The 24,796-nt window shown below is 40.6% G+C and overlaps 1 protein-coding gene across 1 annotated transcript in view; it reads left to right on the top strand.

Moving 5' to 3' along the window:
• The window catches only part of DKK2 (dickkopf WNT signaling pathway inhibitor 2), a 47,331-nt gene extending 25,015 nt beyond the window's left edge, over positions 1-22,316 (top strand). Inside the window, exons 2-4 of the mRNA XM_030026209.1 lie at positions 16,337-16,487; positions 17,148-17,297; positions 17,830-22,316. Coding sequence (XP_029882069.1) covers positions 16,337-16,487; positions 17,148-17,297; positions 17,830-18,080 — 552 coding nt within the window. The 3' untranslated portion in view covers positions 18,081-22,316. The remainder of the gene's footprint in view (positions 1-16,336; positions 16,488-17,147; positions 17,298-17,829) is intronic.
• Positions 22,317-24,796: the final 2,480 nt, after the last annotated feature.

Genomic DNA, 24,796 nt, shown 5'->3' with positions numbered 1-24,796 from the left:
ACAGGTTTTGCTCAGAGCAAGCAGAAAAAGTAGATTTATGGAGTGCTCTACAGCTGCTTTTTCTGAATGCAGTAATGGTTTTTAGAGTATTTTTAGATTTGCAAATGTGTCTAATGATTTAAATATTTATAGACTTGGTTAGTCTACAAAAGCAGAGTAGTTAAGCTTGAAAGAGTTTTATTTCAGATGTACAAAATGGATTTGTGAGGACACTGTCAGACCATGACATTACTCTGCTCATAGATGAGTGGATGTGGTGTTTCAGAAAAATTGACACACACAGTCTTAGCTTTTCTGTGAACAAACCAGACCATTTGTATGCCTCTTCAAGAGTTTGTCCAAGTTGCTCTAAAATAACTTAAAGTGAATGCTTCCAACTAACACATAATATTTTTCATAATATTTTTGTGCTGTCATGTATTGATGACTTGCTCTTCAAATCTTTGCTCATGTGCTAAGCCTTTAATGAGTAAATCCATTGTGAAGCCCAGTGAAACCCTGGGATTATATATCTCAGCGAGGACTACTCGCATTAGGGAGCAATTGCAAGATCATGCATTTTAGCCTTTTGATTTCCTAAATAAATTAAAACCTTTGTTCTGATTTTGGCTGGGAAAGCCCCTTTGTTGGCCAGCCACAAAATTTCCATTCATCTGCATCAGTTTTTTTTCTCACAGAGCAGATAACAGCAGTGCTGGATTGAACATCTAAAAGACAGTACTCTGGCAGAGTGGGAGCCTCTGCACCCGAGCAACAAGCAACGAGCGCTGTACAAATAGCTTTGCTGTTATTCATGTAGCTTGCTAATGAAAACAATGATCCGGGAGAGTCATGAACAGAGTTCTGCCTAATGGAGTCTCATTAAAACAACAGTTTGCTGCTTTTCTTTTGAACTTTCCAAAAGTCTTTCTTGAGTTACACCCGATAGGAATGATAAGGGTACTACTGCACGTTCCTCAGCAAATCTGTAACACGCAAGCATTTTTCCATTCAGATGTGTGTGTGTGTGTGTGTGTGTATTTACATGAAAGACAGGCCTAAGACAGACTGTCATTTCCAAACCAGATGTACTTTGACTTGAAGACTTTAAGATAATTAACTTGAATTTTTTGATATATGGTAAACAACTGTGGCTTAGCCATGAGTAAAAAGAAGCTGACACTGAAAAGAAATGAGGAAAGAAGGTCGGCAAAGGTTTGTATAATAGCTGGAAAAGGTGCTGGGGAGGATCCAGGCATTTGTATTTTGTTCCTAGCATGCAGTCCCTACTGGCCATCACTCTACAAACAGCTGGGTTTTCCTGGTGTGATAGATTGTTGCACTGGTGCTAATGCTGATATTTGTTGGTGCCTTTGAGTTCCCTTCACAGAGTTTTATAATGAGGACGTAAAAATATGGGAGAGAAATAGTGAGGTCAATGATTGCAAAGGTGTGTGTGTAGACAGACTTTGTCCTCTGTTTAAAGGAAAAATGAGCTAACTGCATTAGCATGTGCTTCTTCCTTTATTTTTCCAGATCTTATGATCAAGCATGGTAAATCTTGTTAATACAAGATGAGGAAAAATGAGAAAAGATTTGGAGAGGGATGTTTTGGAGCAGAGTGGTTATGTTCTCTCAGAATGTTCTAGAAAAATGTCAAAATAGCAATGTAGTTGTATTTGCATGTTCAAATAATATTCTGAAGTATATAGAGTCCTAACTGACGAGCCGTACTTGTATGATATGGCTTACTGAGAGACTTCTCTCAGTATTTACACTGATATCAGTGATCCCAATGGTCTTTTACACATTCAACCTGTAGGCTTCAGCACGATCGCATTGGTTTAACTGAGGGAAAAAAAAATCTCTTCTATTGAATAAACCTGGATAAAGGTACGTAAATTAGATGAAACCTTTGTAAGTACACTATGTGCTATCTAAAACTTAAGCTAATTACTAAGTAATTCATATATCCTATTGTTGCAGCTCAAGATAGCCTGACACCCTCAAACCAAGAATGTTGACTGATAGTTTTAATTATACTGATAAAAATGTATGTTTTTCCTTTAGTGACAAAGCTTACCTCTCTACAGTATATATCCTAATTGTTAACCCTTTAATGTAGAGCACTATCTTGCCTTTGGGCCAAGTCCTGAAGTGTCACTTTTAAATGAGGTTCTGTTGGTTAAAATGAGAACAGTGCACTGAAGGGACCAAGAATGGGTTTTCAGGAACAAAACCAGTATTTGCTATGCACCATGCCTATATATGTCCAAAAAAAAAAGGAATTTGTAACAGCATCTCTCTAGCATGGACTCAGAGAGTCCAGGCTTTGGAATGGGCTTTACAGGAGTGTTCAGAGGAGCAGCTTCCCACAGTGGGAACTGGGACTCTGTAGCAGCTCTTCCTTCCCCTGCGGGCACTGGGGGTGGAAGGACTCATTCCTCCTTCCTTTAGCCTTTGCAGTCAGTGGAGCGTTAGCACCTGTAAAGCAGGCTGCAGTAGAAGCGGATAGCTTCTGTGCCGCTGATACAAGGGAAAATGAACAGCAATGAAAATGGCATTTCAGCGTTTCCAGGGAGGGGCGTTTCTATTCATACTCATCTGGACAGGGGTCAAAATGCCAAGTCGTAGCAGCAAAACACTACAAAGGTCTTATGCTCTCTCCTCTCTTCCCTTCCTATGCATGTAAAAAGGCTGGCAAGAGACTGGCTTAGGAAATGATGGCAAAACCTGATGTTTAGCCCCTCTCCACTGTGTTCTGGTGACCATTTTGCATGACTTCCAGGAAGCTAAATTCCTGAATTAATGAGGCAGCGAGTAGCTGCAAGGCTGTGTCTCAGTGCCTCAGTTTTGAGAGATCCTCTTACTAGGCAAAGTGCTGTTTGCTCCTATCCCGTGTGATCCTTTGAATTGGTTTCAAGGAAAATGCACCAAATTTAGAAGGCACTCTAACATTTTAACAGTGGTATTTTGTTACTTTATGGGCTGATTTTCCTACCTGGGAGAAACTTCTGAAGCCAGTGGGAATTGTGCCTGTTTGGGGACTGAATGGTCTGTGGGAAAAAGGGCACATTTTTCTGCTTTTTTCCCTGCATGTTTTTGCAAAACATACAAACACTCAGCTGAATTTTGACACTTAGATACGCAAAGAGCTGCCTAGTGGTTTTTGCAGGTTTTTCAGCAGAGTAGGTGTGTAACCACCACTGATGTAACTGTTGGTTCAAGTGCAGGTGGAGGGAAATCCTCAAGCCTGAGTGCTCCGTCGGAACACAGTGCTAAAGACATGGTGCAAAGGGCACCTTGCCAGGGAAATGTGCTGTCTCATTTGTTTTGAGTGCAAAGTATTCAGTGCAGTCCTGTCACCTGGAGAATTAGAAGAGCAGGAAAGTTAAAGGGAATTGATTGACTGGGGAAATAGCCTTCTCACAACTGAGGAAAGCCATCTAGTGTTACTTCATTACTTTTCTGTGATGGAGTACTTTTTATTCATGTCAGTCTAGTCTGCTTTTCTGCCTCTGTTGCCTAAGAGGTGAATCATGCTTTGTGTAAACTATTATAAATATGCTTATGTTCTCACGAGCATAAACATATAAATAACATCAAGCATTTGAATAATTCCACTGCTGCTAGTTGAACTACCCAAGATTTAGCTATAAACATTTTTATCTGTCTTAATAAAACTTCCTTTTATCTTTCCCCCACCCCCCCCCCCCCCCCCAGCATGGCATGTGAAATACAGGGAAAACAATAAATCACATCTCTTTTACATCTTCCAGCAAACACTAGCAAAAAGGTAAGGAAGGAAATCTTCCTTTGCCATACTCACATAGCCATCATCAATGGTTGGTTTCAGCGTGGAGTTTAAGGAGAGCTCTGCACGCATCCATGCTCTAAGAAATGTTTGGCAGTTGTTAGTCTAAGTTCATCTGTAAAATATGCTTTAGGCAATCTATTTATGCAAAATATGCTTCTTTGGGTATCACTAGAAAGTAGGACTACGTTTTTTCATACTTGGCTGGTAAATGTGGCCACTTTGATTTGTGTTTGTATCCCTGTATAGAGGAGAGAATTGTTAAAGACATAGTCACTTATATTTAGCACATCTGAAAGGAAGGGCACAAGTTCAGAAAAAGGAAAGAATCATACAGTTAAATGCATAAGGGTTGAAGAAAATTACTTATGTACTGTGGTCTTCTTATGTGGCCTTGGCATAGACGAGCCATTTAATCTCCACTACCTTGGGTCCATCTGTTTAAAAGAAAGAAGAGGGGGGGGGGGGGGGGGGGGGGGGGGGGGGGGGGGGGGGGGCAAAAAACCCCAACCAACCAAAACCCTTAAATTCTTTTCTGCCCTTGTTTGGTCTTGCCTATGTGGACTATCTAGCAGTTAAAGAACTGATCATGTAGACTTATAAGAAAGCATAGCACCTAGACACTGCTTCTGGGCATGGTTATAATGCAAATAATACCAACAAGAGGAGTTTAGATATGGGTTGACTCTGTCTTTGCACTCTGGGGCATCTAAATGTGAAAAAAGCTTGCTAATGAAGCATGCAGTACCCTGGAGAATCCAACTCATGCAGAATAAAAGTTGTCAAGAAGGTGGTGCAATATTACCATGGTTCCTGTTTCTTTGGCTTTCCTAACAAGTATCAGATATACACGGAAGTTTTCACTACAATAAAGTTGCGTGAACTAAAAAGTAGTATCAGGTTGCTGCATCTGGCTTAGCTTTAGAAATGGAAATATAGTAACGGGTAAACGAAAGGGCCACCCACTATAAAGTGTGGGTGACCAGTATAAGGAAAAAAAAAATCTTTAATGGTTATTTATTCCAAAGGCTGTTACAAAGAAACTGCTCTCAGTCTGATGTAGTGCCAAGCATAGAGGATTAAACTTTTTAATGACTTCTTGTTGATCAACATCCAAGACATCTAGGAACAAAGAAGAGATTCCGTAACTCCACATAAAGAATATTATTTTCAGACAAGAAGAGAGTGCTTGAAAACATAAGTTCAGAAGATACAGTAAAATGTAGCAGGGAAGAGGATAAATGCAAGCCTCAGCTGCAGAACAGCTCATTTTGAGTGTGGAGAACAAATTTATAGTTAATTCAGTGTTAAATGCCAGAATCCTAGGTAACTGCATGCTGACAATGACTAGAATAGGACAATGTCTGTTTTGGCTTGATTCAGAAATTGCATAGGATTATTCCTATTTCTTTGGATGGAGTTTGGTGGGTTTGGTTGGGTTTTGTGGTTTGGTTTTTTTTTTTTTTTTGGTACCTTTATCAAGAAACGACTGTCCCCTGTGGGGAGTGGACCTGAGTCTGGATCCCACCCCACACCCTCCCCCTCTCTTTTTTTCTCTCATTTCTATGACATTAGGTATTTTTTCTATGAATTAGTTATTTTTTTAGATCCTGTTGTTCTGTCTCTTCTGTGTTATGGTCCCTAGCACTGAAAAAAGTCTTGCTTGAAAGTGGAAAGGGGCCCATAAGATCGAGAAGAGGGTGTAGTCAGAGTACAACGTCTGGAATGAAAGATGGTCCCTTAGTGGCTATTGCAGACTGAAACTAAGAGCAGTCCCTACTAACTCAGGGGCTGCAGACATAAATGTAGTCTGAAGCCACCCTGTTCTTGCCTCCTGGACTGCATGTGCTCAGCTCTCTCTTCTGAGAATTGGGGCCTGGGTTTGTTTGAATTAATAGTGAAGTCATTACACTATGTAAATATGTTAGTGTTCATCTGGTTTTACTCACAAGTTATTCTTGCCTTGCTGTGTTGTTCCTGTTTTCTTGTTTGTGCAAAATTAACTAGGAGCATTTTAAAAGAAAAGGGAAAAAAGGGTAAATAGTGTTGAAACCTTGATTGCTATGTTATTTATCACAGGCTGAAGTTGGGTAGGCAGCTCTAACTTAATTGTATAAGAGTTCAATGATTTTTTTTTAACGATGCTGTTAGGGGTCCTTTCCTTCTCTGCCATCTTTGGCCTCCTTTGAGTAAAGTGTGATAATTTGCCTTAATAGCCTAGTATTACAATTTTTCCTTTTATTCTTACTGAAGAGTCAGCTGAACAGCAATACAAATCTAACCATTTCACAGAGGTTGCCTGCGCCCTCAGGGGGCTCTGACCAAACCCTTTCCCAGGACAGCTGCTCTTTTGCAGGTAGTCCTACTGCATGAGCACTGCTGGCTCCTCATACAAACATAACTGTTCCTAGAATGAGTCAGGATGAGGAGCTGTGCTCTCATATGTAATTCTTCCTGTTGTTATGAAGGGGAAAGCCCCAAGTTGCATTATCGACTCATCCTGTTTCTCAGTCTCTCTCATGCAGACCAAATGTAAGAACAGAAGTAGTTTCACCCCCCGCCCCCCCAGTCCTTAAAACTCATGAATTTCTGTGGCTGTGTCTCTGAATTCTCTGTGGTGCATGAGACTGGATAGTGAGAGCTGGTGCAGGTGCCACGGCGTTGTTTGTTCTGATATTAAAGCTGGGCTGACTGATTTTTTTTGACAATATGTCTGATTTCAATTCTCTGTAAGTGCTTTGGAGTTCAAAGGACTTGGTCTCTCTCAGTTCCCCTCACAATGGAGCAGTCACAGCCATCACATTGTAGAGGGGCTCACGTAGAGCAGGAAAAGAGGGAAGGTGTTTTGAATATCAGATGACAATGGTGGTTTCTGATGCGTAGAGAAAGAACTGGGGATTGAAAGAGGCGTATGAACCAGGTGTTTTCCCATAAATGACCATCAGGGAGACAAACAATAATGCTGACATTCGGTAACAATGTTAGATTGCAGTCAGCAGTCTGCTGAGGTGGAGACTGCGGTTCATCCTTCTCAGACATACAGCATCTGGCTGTGTCTCCAGCTGACACGAACTTGTGTTTTCAGGGCTGTCCTTTTAACTATGAGGGCCAGAGAAACTGCATTTTAAAAAGTGGTGTCTTAAATGCTTTGTATTCTGCAATGCAAAGTGTATTCTGCAAGGAATACCTATGAGTCATTTCCAGGGTGAGGATTGCAGATGTGGCACAAATGTTCATAACCTGGATGCATTCTCTCCCCAGATGCTGTAGCAAAGGGAGTTTTTGCACTGGCTTCAATAAGGCAGGGTTTCCCCCTTGCTGCTTCTAGATTTTGTGAATGTTTAAAAGCAAAGGAAGTTTACTTTCCTTAGTAGCTATACTACAGAAGGTAAAGCTGTCATCTCATTTTTCTTGCTGTGAATACATGCTTGCAGAGATGGTTCCCAATAAAAGCTCCACCTTGAAAGTGCGTCATGATTTGGGGATGTTCAGACCTAAGTGTTAGAACAGTAACTTACTGCCAGTTGCAAGCAGTATTATTCTACTCCCAACTGCAATATCTGAGTATCTACCTGTGGTTTAATGCTTGGTGCTTTGTGAGCCCTAGGATCTGCTAGCTGTTTCCATCTGGATAGTATTCTTAGATTAATAAAAATCTCCATACTTCTAGAGTTAATAGATCCAGAGGGAAAACTGTTTTTGGCAACCCACTGTTCATCCATCGCGGTAAACATGTTGATCAAAAAGCCAGAAGAATCTCACTCTGGAACAGATGATAAATAGCCAATTAGAGACAAAACTAAAAAGCAAAACCATCAGAAAAGGGGTGGGGAAAAGGCAGAGATAAAAGGGCAAGAACAGTCTGCTGAAAAGGCTGGACATAGAACAAAGTGCATGTTAACAAACCTTTATTCTTCAAGCAGTCTTTGGTGATGCATTCGAAAAAGATAAAATCAAGACCTAGAGGCTTCCTGTCACATTGATTTAGTACTACATTGTTGACTTTAAAGATTACCTAACATTATTTTGATGCTCTCCGTTGTAATGTTGCTGCTGGTAGTTCACTAGACAATAGCAATCATACACATTGAGGCAAAGTCCATAAAATTTGGGGTCAAACTGACTGTTGCCCAAACTTTTGAACCTTCTTTAATCATGTCTTCTGTAAGATACCATTTCTATGGAGCAGGAAGCCTCCTTCGAAATCAAGCAGCGTAGGAGCCTCATGGTCTCTCCAAATGTTGAGAAGGAAGCACTGCTGTGTAATCCCATGGTCATGATACAAGGTAGGGAGGGAAAACTTGAGCACCTATGTATGCACACTGTGCTTGGGGCAGGAAACACTGTATGCTTCCTTTGAGATGGTAGGATTCAGCAGTGACACCAGTATGGACCTAAGGTTAATAATTTGCCTTAAAGGTGTGATAGAACAGGAAGACCCATAGCTGTGCTGCCTTGGGAACTACAATGTCTATGCCATGCCCTGGTAATAGTTTTATGCTGTTCTGTGGTATAAACAACATACATCTGTGCATATTTGGGGCATAGTGTGCTACCCTTTAAGTCATTTGGAAATGTAACTCATTTCAGGCTTTACCTAGATGAGGAATTGAAGGTGAACGAAGTTGAATAAACTTGTAAGGTGGACTACTTCAAGTGCCTTAAGCCTTCGAGTTTATACTTTCATAACGCATGTAAAATGTACTAAATTAAGGCCAATTTAATTCAGATAATAGTATCTACCCAGGAATTCACCTGATCCACTTGCAGTCTTTCAGATTACCTTCTCTATGTGTTCTCCTACAGCCAAGGCCAGGTTTAAACAGATACTACCTCCTCCCAGTAGGACACAAAATGTAGGTAGTTCTGTAAGCAAGAGTGTTAAATTGCAAGCTGTTGAATAAGAGCTTCTGCTGTAGACCTAAAATGCTCGTTGGAATCTACTACGTGGGCCAGGAGGTCACATAGGGTCACAGTGCGAGTGAGATTTCATACAGGAAAAGTCTTTGGAGGTTTTCTGTCTGCATTAGAAGAGGCACCACTCGCACTGGCTGGCTCTGCATGCAACAGGGCAGTACAGTTCGATGTTTATTTTAAGGTGTTAGACTCTCTTTCCTCCAGGTGCAGCTACAGGCTCCCCCTAAGCACAGCTCCCCACACAACTGCCTACCGCTTGCAGAACGGGAAGTTGTTTTCCATGACATTTTTGTTGGGACAAGGAAAGCCTGAGTCAGAACCCACGTGAGTCCTGCAGCCTTGTCGGTTCAGAGGGACCTCAGTGAGGTTTGGGTTTTGGTTGTTAGGATCTGAGTTTTCTTTGGCTCTAGCAAATCATGAGAGCTGGACTACTGCACGTTTTAGAATTGTTCTTCCCCCGGTGGTCTAGCAGTGGATTGAGTATTACTTCAAAACTTGAATATTTATTGTCTTAATAATGCAAGCTTCTGGGGCCATTAGCCACACAGTTTGAAGGAATGATCTTTGGAGGCTGCAGTATACGTCTCCATGATGTAGCACTCTGTGAATCAGACCTCATGAACAGCAGTGTTGTTTTAAGTTGAAGAGTTAAAAATAAGTTATTGCTAGAAGAAAGTGCCTGTGCTTAATCTAGAGATGGAGGATGGTGCTTTTCTCTCTGGGTCTGGCAGACAAATGGGTCAGAGATTTTAACGAGAAGGAGTTTCGGTGAGAAAAATTGAATCGTTAAACTTGTCATGGCAAGTGAACGGGGTAAATCTGTTTCATTGCAATTACTGTGAGTTTTGCTTTCGGGAATGGTCTGTGCCACCACAGTCACTGAGAGTTGAGAGTTTCTGGTGAGATCAGTCTGAGACAGGATCCATGTCTGGAGCTGTCTGAGCGCACAGCATGATTTCCTCCATGGGATAAATTAACCATGGCTTTCTGCTTGTGCACAGTGAGATCCCTCGCTATCATCTATGCTTGTGTTGAGCTAAGAATAGAAAAAAGCAACATCAGCAGTGCTGTGGGAAAACTGCATTGCTCCAGATGGCTGCTGATAAACTCGATTCTCATTTGGGATTAAAAACAAAACAGTAGTAAATGACAGTCATTTCTCATCCACAACTTAACGTACATGTTTGCTTAGCAGCTAGGAGAAAGATAGGCTGAAATTTGTCAGTTAGACATGGATTTGTCTGAATACACTTGAGAAGCTATCAGAAAGTAGTTTAATTGCCTTGCAGGGAAAAAAAACAACCCACAAAGAGTTGGGAGTCTGTTTGGTTTGTTTGTTCATTTGTTAAAAAGCTTTGACTTTGCCCCTTATCCCCTCCATTTTGCTTTATCACATTTATGTGGTTCTGAATAAAGAGCTCTTATTTCCATTGTTACAAAGGTTTGTATCCTGTGAGATCGTGTTGGGTCTTCTCCTTGACTTTCATAGGGAGGCTCTTCATTCTATCTCCAGAGAGGCAAGTGGGACAAATCCCACGTGTGATGTATTCATCTAGCTCTACAGGCCACACGTTGCGTGCAACTGTCCCACCAATGTTGATCTGCTAAAAGCCAAAACAAATTTGAGATCCCAACTCAGAATCAGGCCCAACCGAGGAGCCAAACAACGACTTGCATTCTTTGTAATTAGTCTTGACAGCAGGCTATTTGCTTAAAGCATATGTTTGCATTTCCTAATTTATTGGCATGCTTTTACTTTGGATTAACTAATTCTTCAGAGACAGAGAGAAAAGCAAAAGCAGACCTGGCACCCCTGTGGCTATTTCATATGTTTGCTCTATGGGGACTGAGTCCTTGCACAGAAAGATAGATTTGTCCTGTCCAAAGCAGGATGGGAAGGAAAGGCTCTCACCATGATTGAGCCAGTCAGTTGCGTCATCGTGCCTGATGGCTGTGGAATATTAAGCAATGCGCACAGTCCCGAGACTAAGGGCAAACAAGCTGTATTGTTCATCTCATGTGGAGGGTGGAAACTCTGTCCTGTTGCCTACAGTTCAGGCCAGTTTTGATTATCTAGTTAGCACACTGGCTGTAGAGAGGTCAGCTTCCACCTCCTTTACAGTCATTATTTTAAAATCTATAAAAGTATAATTAAAAGAAATAGAGAAAACCTTTTTTCCTTAAGTAACAAGTGAGTAATAGACTGAGTTGCAGGACCAATTAATTTGTGGTAAGTTGTCTTACAGGCATGGTGTGAATATAAAAGATGAGGTAGATGTGATACAGAAGAGAAGTCTTTTGACAGCAGAAAAAGACATTTCTGCTGGATGTGATAGCATAACCTAGTGGCACAGGTATTTGAATAGGATATTAATAACTAGGGGTTCTGTATGTATAAGACTGTGGGTAGTAGCCTAAATCTGTTTTCTAACACACTGGTACCTAGAAAGCAAGACCGTTCCTGCGATAATGTGTATGTCCATTTTCTTGAGCCATTTGTCTCACCTTTGCAATAGCTACTGTCTATTGCCAGGTGAGAGAGAGTGATGAAGGACTGAGCAGGTAGCTTTACTGTGCTCTTACTTTCTGGCTGTGGCTTTTCTCCTGTTCTTCGGCTCAGTCCTCAGTACCATCATGGAATGATCGTATGAGACAGAAGCTGGTGGTTGAGTGTCCAGTACAGTAACTGCAGTGATATTGTCATTTATGTGGTACATGAAACTTTAGTTCTCTTCTTGACTGCTGCTCAGCAGCCACAGTACAATGGTAATGAATAACCTCCATGCTGTTTCTTCTGCTGGGAGTGGTAGTAGCCATGATCTCCTGCCAGGACTGACTCTGCACTTGGACTTTATGATGTGTTTTAAAAAAAAACAGTTAACTGCTTCTGGGGGAGCCACTACTGATATTTGTTCCACCAAATCACTTATCTAGGCACAGCTCCTCTCAGCATTGAAGGTGGGTCTGAAGCTAGCAGTGTCTAGGACTGCTTGTGCTGGATAAGTGATGACACAGCCTAGGTAAAAATGCCAGTGGCTCTTCCTGCCTTTCTCTGACATAGCTAGCACAGCGTGGAGTAACTTCAGCATAAAAACAAATGAGACATCATAATATGAGCAAATGAGAGCCTAGTGACTAAGACGCTGGCCGGGAGTATTGACTTCAAGTATTTGCTGGAGGCCATGCTGAAATTCAAGCCCTTATCTCCCAAAGCTCAGTAAAGTGTGTCTGCCATAAGTCTACTCACTCACCCTTCAGCACATCACAGCGTCTGTCTTACTCTTCCCCAGAGTGCTTCTCCATTACGTCTTATAGTGCCGGACAGAGAGACTCAGACTGACTGACTCCATAGCACAACAGTCCCACCACTTCGTACTGCTCCAGTTTGCGGTGAAACTCTGTGGTTCAGGATAACCATATAAAATATGTGGGATAGCAAATGACTCCAGCAAAAATATCAAGAAAACCTCATTGCACCAAGAAAAGGTGCTAAGCTAGATCTCTGCCAAAAGGGGAAGACAAAGGTAGAGATAAACCTCACTCCTGCATGCTCCTCAAATCAAGGGAATGGCGTTAGCCACTTTAGTCACAAAAGTTAGATAGTTACTCCCTTCCTCAGCCTCACTGTGAAGTTAATACAAAAGGAAGAGCCTCAGTAGCCTGGAAGGACTTGTTCAACTGCAAAAATCCCCAACTTTTCTCCTCTATCACCTGCATAATTTTCCTTGACTATTTCTGTCATGCACTCTTGGCATTTTGAATATAAATTCAGGAAGGATAGGAATGGAGATTCATATTCTCTCTCTCAAAAAGAAAAGTTTAACATTTACGTGTTGCTATGACCTGGCTGGCAAAGGTTGGTCTTGGTGAACTGATGCAGGGGACATCATGGCACACCACGAGCAGCACCCACTTAAATATCTAGCCTGAATCCTCCAACATTGCAAAAAATCCAGTACATCTTTGCTGTACATTTTTGGACACACATTCAACACTATCTTTTATACAAGGATACAAAAGTAATTGGAATGACTGAAGAGAAAACATCTAAGCAAGCAATGCTCTTAAACAGGCAACATATTCTGAAAACACGACTCATTATCATGGGCAAATCTAGTTTATGTCATGCTACGGGTGACTTGGTTGCCTGTAATCTGGGCTAAAAAAATTAAGTAAGTTTGTTTAAATGCAGCTTCAGGGAGTGCTACATATTTTATCTCGGTTTCATCTGGTTTCCCGTAATATCAAAGCTGTGTTTAGTGGATAGAGATTTACGACCAGAAAATGATATGTATAACTGAAGAATGTGAAGGGATGATGTGCCTTGTAGAATTAGTTATCATTGCTGGGGAAGTAGAGCTGGTTTACAGCTTGCTTTTTGCCTCTCCATCTGGGACTGATCTGTGTCTTTGTGTTGTATATAGGAAATGTTCTCTGCAATTCTCTAAACGTTAAGCCTGTGTTTCAGGCACTCTGGTGTAGGAGATTTTGAAAACCTTAACTCATGCAGACACAATTGTTAGCATGTATGTTTTTACAAGAACGTTTTCTTTATCCTGTATTTTAAAAAATATATACATATTTATACCTAGATTGGCTCAGCTACTGTCAACAATAGGACAATTATGAACACCTTTTCGCTCCTGTTAGCCAAGGCTATGTACACACTACATTGTTTTGTTTTATTTTTGTGTTTTAATACTGAATGCTGTGCAGCAATAGAAATTACTTTGCTGGGAGCAGGAGTTACTCCAATGAATGTCTAGTGACTAGGAGACAGACATAAGGCTACGTAGGCATTTTTGTTTCAAGTTCCCTGTGATTGATAGCTAGGATATCAAATAGATGGTGGTTTTGGAAGAAAGATCAAGGCAATTGATGGCACCAGGCATTTGCAAGAGGGTTTTTCATTTAGCTGGCTGGCAGCTGGTCTTTTGGCATTTTGAATGGACTTGCCAGTTGTTTTCTGAGCTACATGTAACACAATTATTTTTTGATGTGCTGCAGTCATTTGCCTTAGGTAGGCCAATGTTTTGGCTTATTTTTTTTCATTTTGAAAGTGTCATCTTTATTTAGGATGGGGCTCTAGAGTGGGACTAAAGGCTGAGTTACATCACTTTCCTTGGCAATGTTTAATGTCAAAATTGTCTTTTGTTGTTTTTACAGTTCTTAAAGGCAGAGCTGAGAGTTGGCAATTAGATGTGTATCTTAAAGTGTCTTTTACATGTCATCAGCCTAAGAGCCGAAAGTAAAACAGTTGCTAGATATGGTATGTGAGAGCATTCATTAGCACCATTCAGGATCAGGGAACTCTTTTTTTAAAAGCTATTTGAGGAACCAAAAGAAAACTGCAAGTAGGCTTCTTGCTGACAAGTTGCAGGTGTATACCACATGCCCATATTGGAAAAAAGATGCGGTTATGAAGGTCTTGATGACAGACAAGGGTCTAAAATGCCTTCATCTCCAGGTTTTAGCTAGTCCATCTGTTTTTTATTTGCATTTCCCCCAGCTAGCAGTGTTAGTGTTTTCCAAATGCAGTATAACCGTGCACAGGTTTATACAAAATTGTTTTTTTGCATTCTAAGATCCTTAGTTTAGTGACGTCTCATTTAAGTCAGGCAAGCCTTACCTTTATGGTAACTATATTATAAATTGTACATCAGTGTTAATGATTTCTTTCTGAAAAAATGAGGGAAAGGAGTGATGAGATTGAGGGGAGGGCACTTTAGTTCCGCTTTGCTAGAATAGGTAGAATCCACTTATGCCTTAAGAGTACCAAACAGGTGAGTGCTTGCATTTGTGTCTTATTGCTAGTCCTAGCTAAAAGATCTGGCCTTCTTTGATGTTCATCCTCCTGAGTTCATCCTTGAGAGGATGAACTCAAGAGGAAATGTTTATTCTTAAGGGAGAAAGACTTAGACATATGTCAGGTTACTCCAAACAGCTGCACTCTGGAGTCATTCTTCAAAGACCCATATTCAGAGGGCAGAAGTAATGGGGCAGAAGCACTTGGGGAATGTCCAGCCAGCACTTTTGGTACTGTAAAGTAAAATTTGACAAAGAAAACGACTAATGAAATCAGATGGGCTCCCCTCCCACTAATGGCACTAGAGAAACTTGCTTGGTTTTATTATCAGATCTCTTGTTTCCTCTGTGATTCTCAACAGAATGGCACAAAGAGAAACAAGAAGTTATCCGTCTAAAAGAACAATTTTCAAAGCAAATTCTCAACAGCCTCCAAGTTTTTCTTCTCTGGGAACAATATAATCAAGCCTTGATTTAAAATATTATTAGAAAAGTAATCAGCCTACATTCAAAATTAGTCAGTTGAGGTTTTTGTTTGTGGTGAATAATTAATTGCAAGAGTCATTTTGAAAACAGTAAAAGCAATACTTTGATTTATTGAAAATGCTGGAGAAAGTTTGTTGAGGAAGTGTAAACATCATTTTCCAGAAAGTGCCCAAAATTTATTCTCATCTTTTTATCTAAACAAACTCCTCAAGTATAATTTTTGAGGAATGAAAAAGATTTATGATTAATTTAATAGGCAGTAAAATTAGATGCAGACAGAGAGCATAGTTGTAGCTGTGTGGGATTCGGCAGAAAGGATCCTGGAATGTGGCAGTGTGTGTGTGTTGTTATGTCTCCTTAAAGCATCATGTCTTTTCCTTTTGTAGGAACAAACTTTTCTTTCTCTCTCTTTATGGGAGAATACAGTGCTTTCACACCCTTTTTTTAAAAGTCAGTTTTCCTGTAAGATAATGCTGGTTTTGATGAATATAGAAGAATTGTATATGTGTGTCTCTGCTTGCAGGGCATTATATGTGCAAGACCAGATTGTGCTCTATAATATATTCCATGCTGCATACCACAGGGTGTTGTTTAGCAGGTGGCAAGTTTAAGGAGTATACTAAGCTCATAAGTGAAGTAAAGGTTATCAAAGTGAAATGCTGATCAGTGATGTTTGTTCACTTCCAAGGAGTCCAACTGGGGTGGGCCAGTGGGGAGTGGTGCAATTGCAAAGGAGCTTGTACCAATGTGGTGTAGATGTTCACTGTGAGGACAGTGAACTTACTATCCATCAATGTGCTTGACAGCTATCAAAAGAAAATGCCTCCTTGGAGTTTAAATTAAAATGTTACCTATTGGAGGGTGTGTTTCAGGATTGTTACTGACTGAGGGGAGCTTTATGGCTCTGTTTGTTCTTCACTGTGGAGTTTTAAGCTCTTGTCTATGAATTATCGGCCTGAACCCACAAAAATATGAGTTCTCTTGTGCCAACATATGTTTGAGGCATGAAAAGATGAAACCACTAGGCAGCTGGTTGTATCTCCCTGATCCTTTAAGCAGATATGTCTTCACCAGCAGCGTGAGCTTAAAGATTGCTATTTGGCTGCAGTGAAGCATCTCTCCCCACATCTCCTAGCCCCGGTGAATGGTACCTCAACTGTTGAGTTTCTTTGTTTGGGGGTTTCAGTGGTGTGGATTGGTGGGGATTTTGGTTTTTTTGTTTGTTTGTTTGTTTGTTTGGTTTGGTTGGTTTTTTTTTTTTTTTTTTTTAAGTGGGCTGCATACATGCCTTGTACAAAGGAGTGCTTCACTGTAAACCTTTCTTTTACCCACCAGGCCTATCCTTGTACCAATGATAAGGAATGTGAAGTTGGACGATACTGTCACAGTCCTCATCAAGCAACGTCTGCATGCATGATGTGCCGGAGGAAGAAGAAGCGTTGCCACAGAGATGGCATGTGCTGCCCTGGGAACCGCTGCAACAATGGTACGTCAGTCATTTCTTGATTTTCCTCCATAAAATGAGCATTTTGACAGCATCTATTTCTCTGTGTGTACCCAGGAACAGTATTTTTTTCTGGGTGACTGTTCTTCTTTTGCTAAACAAAGAAAAATTCATTTCCTACTTCATTCCACTACATTTTCTTTAATAATATTTCTAAGTTTAAGGCTACCAGACTTTTTTTCCTATTTTGGGGTGGGGAAACCCAAAAATGATGCTGCTGCTGACTGAAATCACAGCACTGCATTCAGTGTGGTTTGATTCACTGCATAGAACCCGTATTTTTAAGGAAGCAAAAAAGATTTAATGAATCCTTGATCTACTCTTGCTGAGGGGGGGGTTATAACCATACTGTCTGCATTCCCATACTCTCCTCTGGAGCCTGGAGAGGGATGTCTACAAGGCAGTCTCCAGGTGCTCAGACCATAAAGCCAGAGTGACAGCGAGACTGTCTGACAGTGAGTGAAGCAGAACTGCCGTGAAGTTAGGTGCTGGGGATCAGGGACAGAGGTGTGATTAGAGCTGAGCGTTGCTGAGGCCAAGCCCCAGCACTTTCCTGGTCCTGGTCCTGGTCCTGGTCTGTGTGTGTCTCTCAGCTGCTTTTCCTCTTGTTCAAATCTTTGACTGATTGTCTTTTCCTCCCAGGTATTTGCATACCAGTAACCGAAAGCATCCTTACACCTCACATCCCTGCTCTAGAAGGGCCACGCAACAAGAAGAACGGTCATTATGCTAGCAAGGATTTGGGATGGCAAAACCTAGGGAGGCCGCGCTCCAAGCTGTCACACATAAAAGGTAAGATCACATTTGCACTACACTGCTTTGTTCCTTTATGTTATGAATCATGTTATTGCTGTTAAGGTACAGCAATACAAAACAGAAGTAGGCAGTAATTTCACAGGGAATGAATGTCTATCGCGAGAATTCCCAGCATGACTCAAAAAGTGATGTAACATCAGCCAACAGTTCCTGTGACTGAAATAGCATCTGCTTTCTCCTCTGTATCAGAGGTGGACTGACAATCCATTTTTCAGTTGTGCAAGATTGCATGTATCCTCCTCTTGTAACAGTCACGTAATTAAGGACTTGCAATTCTGCTTAGAATCTTGCGGCTGAATTTCTCCTTACTAAGTCCTATGGCAGGTCTCATTAACTACCCCTTTGAACCTTCCTAATTCATATCTTCCCTTGTGTTTACATCCTTCAAATAGCCACAGATGGAAATATCATCTCTCCTTTTTTTCTGAGCTTCATTTGCATCAGTCTGCACTGAATCTGTACTTTCACATTTTCCCATGAGGTAAAATAGTGTGGTTGCTCTTTTTAGGACATGAAGGCGATCCCTGCCTACGGTCATCAGACTGTATTGAGGGACACTGCTGTGCTCGCCATTTCTGGACCAAAATTTGCAAGCCTGTGTTGCATCAGGGGGAGGTGTGCACCAAACAGCGCAAGAAGGGGTCCCATGGACTGGAGATTTTCCAACGATGTGACTGTGCCAAGGGCCTGTCTTGCAAAGTATGGAAAGATGCGACCTCCTCTTCTAAATCAAGACTTCACGTGTGCCAGAAAATCTGAATGAGGATTGGGAAGATAGTATTAAGTGACTGTGGCTTTATGTATTTAATGCATTACAGCATGGTGGGAAATGAGGACTGCAAATGAAAGCGGAATGGCTAAAGTAACAGTTAGGGTAGGAGTAGAAGTCGCACCAAATGCATTTCCTTTTGAGCTGGTGGTAAACACAAGTGCAGCTGGAGTTCTCCTCCTGTGCAGCTCTTCTGTAAATAACTTCTACAGTTTGTGGGAAATGCTAGTATGCAAACAAGTACAGTGGAAATTAATGTCACTTACCTTGCTGTGTTTGTCCTGTGATGTTTCAGGGGTTCAGTGTTAGGGCTACAGTGAGTTTCTGGCGTGGTAATGACTGCTGAATAAATTGTATACATTGTACTCCTATAGGAAGCAGTGCATGCCAGGAAGATTAATCTGTCAACACATTATTGGCCACATTGCAGGTGTGAGAAATGGAAATAAAGTTACTGTGAATGTCCACATGCCCTCGTCATTCAGGGCTGACACTTCAGCAAAGAAAGCACTCCTGCAGGACAAGAGTGCTACGTTTTGCAGGCCCTCATGAAAGAGGAGAAAACTTGCCATCTCACAATTTCAAGGGAGCAGCAGTTTCTCTAAGAGGAGGCATTTAAACAGGGTTTTGTTTCCTATACATAGGTAAATTGAAATGCTTTATGTAGTTCAATGTCATAGTATGGCACTTAATCGCTTGTATTTGCCTCCGTTTACTACTAGTATACATTGGGTTGAACAGATGAAGCAAATACGTGCATGCTGAATCCAGAATTATATACAGGCAGTTGCTAATTAGTCCTAAATATACTTTCCTTGCCTAAGCATACTTGCATTATAGACATTTCCAAATGAAATAGCAGAGTGGTGGAGTGCCTAACATGAAGAGCTATGAAGTTGTTTCACTGTTGCTAACAGGTGATGTAGACATTTGTTAAGGTGTTTAGAGCATACTGCTACAAACTCAAATTTTTACATTTTATTAGTAGCAATGGGCTACTGCTGGCACTCTGCAGAAGTATAACAGATTTGTTTCTCAGAGGCAGCAAAGAAAAAGGAGTTGGCTCTTGTGAGCACCCCTTCTGCAGAAAAGGATGTAGGAAGATGGTATGATGGCGAATGACTTGTTAAACATCATGCAATGTCACAGCATATCCAGCCTCCAGCATGTATTCAGCCTGAACTTGATGTCCTCTCAGTCTGGACTGTTCTGCCAGGAATGATGGAAGTACATGGACTGTGGAAAAAGCTGACAACTCTACATTGTTTGTGTACTGGTTAAAAAAAGGACAGTCTCTATCCCTTGACTTGTCTCCCAGGTCTTTTCAAACTTTTTTCATTTTACTTATTTGCAAGTACTCCTTTGTATAGACAGTGGTAGAGAGACTGATATTTCTTTAAAGAAGTCTGATTCTATAACTGACCTACTGCTAAGTTGTAATTACCCATTTATAGTTACCCATTTTCATGTTTTGTAATACAAGGGACTTTTCTGTTTAATCAGTTCTGAACAACGCGGGTAGACCAGTATGTAGTTTAACTTTGAAGACCATGTCACCCATACCTGACACCTTTTTCCACCAGTGGTTGTTTTAAGGCTACAGCTTAGCTATACCACCTGACTCAGACATCCTAATTACAACACAGAGCTCAGCTACATTGCCTTTATCTTTCATAAGAGTCTAAATAAGAAGAGTATTTCACATGCCTCTTTCCCCTACTTGAGTTAGTTTTTATTGACGTAGAGGGATTGCTCAGAGACAGCGTCTTCTGTTTTTTAATAGTCTCAGAATTTTATCTTGCAGTCCTATCATTGCAACTCTGCTTATTTCAGAGTTTTTCCAGTGTAACTGAAACAGGAATAAGGCTTAGAAGTAGCATAATTTCAAGATATTAAAAAAGTACAGGAACAAATTTTGCAAGTGTTATGTACAGTGACACAGCACACACTCGGCAGAGGAGCTCTATTGCTCTCATAGTGACTACATATAAAAGAAAATGATACCCAGTGTCAGCAGGGGTGGTTACAGAAATGGGCTCTTAGCAATTTTTAGCTCTTCTTATCATTGGCCTACCCCCCCCCGCCCCTTTTCCTCTTGCAAAACATAGTTATTTGGGATAATTTATTTACAGGAAATGTTTAATGAGATGTATTTTCTTATAGAGATATTTCTTACACAAAGCTTTGTAGCAGAATATATTTGCAGCCTATTGACTTTAATGTAGAAAAATGTATAATAAGATTAAATATATTAAATGTCCTTTCCCATTCCTCCCCAAATATTTTACCCATATTCTTTTCCTTACCTGCTGCCTAAGAAGAGTAGTCCTTTCTGGAAAGATATGCAAATCTATTGAAAAAACCACCCATATATTTTAGCTGTACAAGAAAAAGCATCTGATTGATTGATTGATTGATTGTACTTGTGTCTCAAAGCACTATGTAGGCTGAGTTTTGGAAAAAGACGTGAAGGTCATCTTAAAATCCCCACATGTCATTTTTACAAAACTGGTTTAAGTAAGTGGCAACTATCTATATGCTTTTTGGGGGACAGTTTACACCTAAACATTCAACAATAAGTTTTGAAAATAATGTGCCTGGATGTATAATGTTCAGTCAACCAGGTTAAATAGGAAAGGTACCCCCAGACACATTCCCTGGATAGTGATACATACCAGAGAGACTCACAGTGGGTAAAGCTGGTGTTCAAATTACATGGCATTTTGCTGTAGGTTACAGCATACAAATGCACTGCTGCAAGATCTATAACTGGTAATTCTGAAATGGCAGATAACAGCATTCAGCTCTAATAACATGAAACAATCCATATGACACAACTGAAAACATTACTGAACCCAGCCAAGTTCCGATCCCAGGAAAACCCCTGCAGAGCTCAATAAATATTGCAAAATAATGGCTGTGGTTATTGAGCAATGGTCTCAATATCCTTACTACTTGTTTCTGGTAACCTTTTGCTCAAACAGATGTATGTCTGGAGGATGGAATGGTCTCCAAGTCACACTAGTGTTTGTACAAAATGAAAAGGTTTTGCTACTGTTATTTGCAATATTTTGGTGGGTAGGCCTTTGAAAGTTTTAACACTTTTAACAGCAACATAATAAAGTTGTGAGCATCTTCAGAGCCCAATGACTTCAGCAGAGCTTGAGGCTGCCAAAGCCTTCAGAGATTTAGTCTGGGAACAAAAACAATAGGCACAGGCTGTTCATTGCACACCACAAATACTGAGCAGCTAGCATGCAAGCAGTTTCACAAGACTGAAGTTTCATTGTTTAGAAGCCATTCAGTTAATATTTTGGGGAAATATACATAAATTTGAGAATAAAAGAACAGCTAAATTTGGGATAATGGCTCTCACTCACTGTGTCACTCATCAAGGGAATTAAGAGTGACTTTGGCTCAGTAACATTTCAGAAATCTGCTGTCATGACACAAGTACTGAAGAGAGTATTGCTGAACAATTCAAATACTCTTCCTATTAGCCTAGAATTGCCTCAGCAATGAAACATCTCTTTGGAAATACTGAACTTTCCTAAAAATAATGGGCTTCTACTCTATAACAGCATATATTTGATTTACAGTATAAATGTGGGTGCATATCTATTACTGTACTATTTGTCTTATGTTGTTTGCGACCTATAGTATTTATGATTTTAAACATTTTTTTAAAGAAAGCAGTTAAAATAGATTTATGCACTTACTTGTATAACAATACTTTCAACAACATGTATCCAGCACCTGACACCTAAACCACAATTCACCGGAATTCAAGCCGTCTTCTGCATATTCTGACTTTCCTGCTTGTTGCCTCAACAACAGCAAAAAACCCCTCACCAAACACCACAAACTGTCTTGGGCAGAGGCTGAGAAGAGACATTCCTAAACTGTTCCTTGTCACCAACCCACTACCCCTCTCTGCCTTCACTTCAAAGCCCTGCATCATCACCCTCAATAGGAAAGGTAAATGCTATCAAAGAAAATTTGTAGTTTTTCATCCCTTCCAGTTTCCTTTCCTTCTAGGAAAATAATTTAAAAAAAAAGATATCCTGAAAGTCAAAGCCGGCAGAAACTCATATAGCAGATACTCTAAGCCAAGGCTTTTAGGAGTCTTGAGATCTATCCTCTAACTTTCCAAAACTTAATTGCTAAGAGAGTTATGTAGGTAACAAGATCACATTTACAAAAAAATAAAGAAACCTAGCTCGCTCTTTGGATTGTCAGTGGAGTGTTCTGAAAATAACTGTCCACGGGGAAGGGGCATGGACACAGACAACCCCCCTACCTCCACCCCCCCACCCAAAACAACCTCACCCATAGTCCCTGACAAAGGCAATGCAGGTTTTTTTCACACTAGGCACAGTTTCACTCCACACAAAGCCATCATTAATTTTGTTTTAAATCACACTAATAATAAAGTTATGCTTTCTTACCTGGCTCACCAGTCTGATGAATAGCATCTTTCTGATGCTGCATTAGACAGGAGTGAAGGAACAGAGTTAGTCTAGAGGTCTGCGCTCCCTCATTTAAATCATAACATTTCACTGAGATGAACAGAAACTTTCTGCTCAAGTATCTTATTATCTAATACGGTTTTTAACAAGCCCACCGCTACCGAAGAGTGCTTACAGTTCAACACAGACCCTACACCCATTCTTACCTTATGTTTTGCCTTCAACTTTATATGACTGTTGTCAGTTGCTGAAATGTGGCAAACGTCTGCTGCAGCCCCCCCACCCCTTACGTTACTGCTCTGCCAGCTTTATACAGACCTGTTTAAGGTAGCAGTGCAGGAGGTAAGGAGAAAGCAAAGCAAATGGCAGTGGTGGGAGTGGGGAGGGTGGACTGGAGAGAGCCAGTCCAGAAGCTTGAAATGGCAGGATAGGGGAAAATCTATCTCAAAATTTAATTAGATGCTATCGCAAAACCCATGAATGTTCATCACACCCCACCCAATTACCAAGAACAGAGGAAGGCCAAACGTGCTCCGTCGTCTGTTCCTGAGCTGCGTCCCCACAGCACTGACCCAAAGCAGGGAGGCCTGATTGATTGAGTCATTCTGGTCCCTCAAAACTGAAGTGTTGAGCCTACGTCCCCCTGGCAGTAGCATACCTCTCACCTTGGTCCTCTGTGTATCCAAATCCCAGTAATTCCAGAGGCTTTAGATTTGTCACCAACCCTCAGACACATCGTTCAGACAACATTGCTATAGCTCGCAGCCTGCCTGTGCCTAGGGATCCCACTGGAAGACTGCGGAGAAGGAAGGAAGAGACAAAAGCAGGAGACGGCTGCTGCGTTGCAGAACTCCAGATGGTCCCAGAGCTATTATTTTGACCACCACTGATGGGACTGACCCTGATGGATATACAGCATTGGATGGAGCTCATTGCAGACTTGTTTATTCTGGCAGCTCCCTGTTTTTTTTGGAATTGCTTATTGTTATAGCATGAGTGTCAATTACTTATTTACAAATGTCTGGTACCAATAAACTCTTTGTTTTTTACAGTACCGGCTCGCAGCTTGATTTAGAAGTGGTCTGCTGCATGCCAACTTCCTGAAGCAGAGGAAATAATCTTTTACAGGAAATTAACATTTTAAGCACAGGTTTGTTTTTTTTTTTTTCTTTTTAGGAAAAAACTATTTAGAAAAGAGGAGGAAAAATACATAATTAATACAAAAAGTTTTCCTGACACAATTCTTAGTCTTTGAGTCCTTGGCAAAACTCATAGTGTAATTCTCTGCTGCTATTATCAAAGTTGCCAAAGAGTAGTCAACAAATCAGAAATGTATACCTGTGTGGCTGCTATGGCATGCATATTCTTGCTTTCTATTCCTTATAAGCTTTTCTTTATTTCTGAGAGTATGTTATTCAACAATATTCACTCAATAGGCTTGCAAACTTTTTTTAAAAATCAACTGTTCATCAAACATTCAATAATTCAGTACAACTGTAAGTGTAGGGCTCACAGATATTATTTCTTTCATTAATGAATGAGAGTAATTTTTAATGGAGCCCTCAAGGTACATAGATACATACAAAGTAATGAATGACATGGTTCTGGAAGAAATTTGCCAGAAATTTTGAATGCATTACATTAATGAATCCAACAACCACCCAAAGCTTTAGAAAAATGCACCTCAAAATTATTTGGGCAATGTCTTTGTCTCGCTATCTGAGCAGTTACGGATATTGTAGCAATGCTTTTTTAGAACAATAGATGATAAAAGAAAATCCTCATGTATGTGCTCTCAAAGAACAGTTAACTTTTCTGTTTCAAATAACATTTAAGTCTTCTACTGAGCTAAGTACAGAAGAGGATGATGCTGCCTTTCCCAATGCAGCATACTGTTAACCGGCAATGTTATGTTAAGTTTGGGGAATTACCAGATTAAGTTATTAAAACTTAATTACTAGAAAGCTAGTGCTCTTTATCCTGGAGCTTCCTTCTAACCTGTGCGGAGATCAATGTTTATGGGAGGAACAGTCTGCAAGTCATAAATGGTCTCCATTAGAAATTCATCAGGATGACTGTAAATAACTGTGAAGTACGAGGCCTTCCCTCTGCTACCAGGGCATCCAGTGACACTGAAAATGTATCAAAACCTATGAATTTATCAGATTAATTTTCATTTCTCTGCACCTCTGGATTTTTAGATCTGGCATAGTCAGCTGTGGAAACACCAAAATAAA

This window comes from Aquila chrysaetos, chromosome 1, assembly GCF_900496995.4.
Source record: "Aquila chrysaetos chrysaetos chromosome 1, bAquChr1.4, whole genome shotgun sequence".
Classification (NCBI taxonomy): Eukaryota; Metazoa; Chordata; class Aves; order Accipitriformes; family Accipitridae; genus Aquila; species Aquila chrysaetos.
The sequence above is the reverse complement of the archived record's forward strand: the minus strand, read 5'-3'. Positions and strand labels throughout refer to the sequence as shown.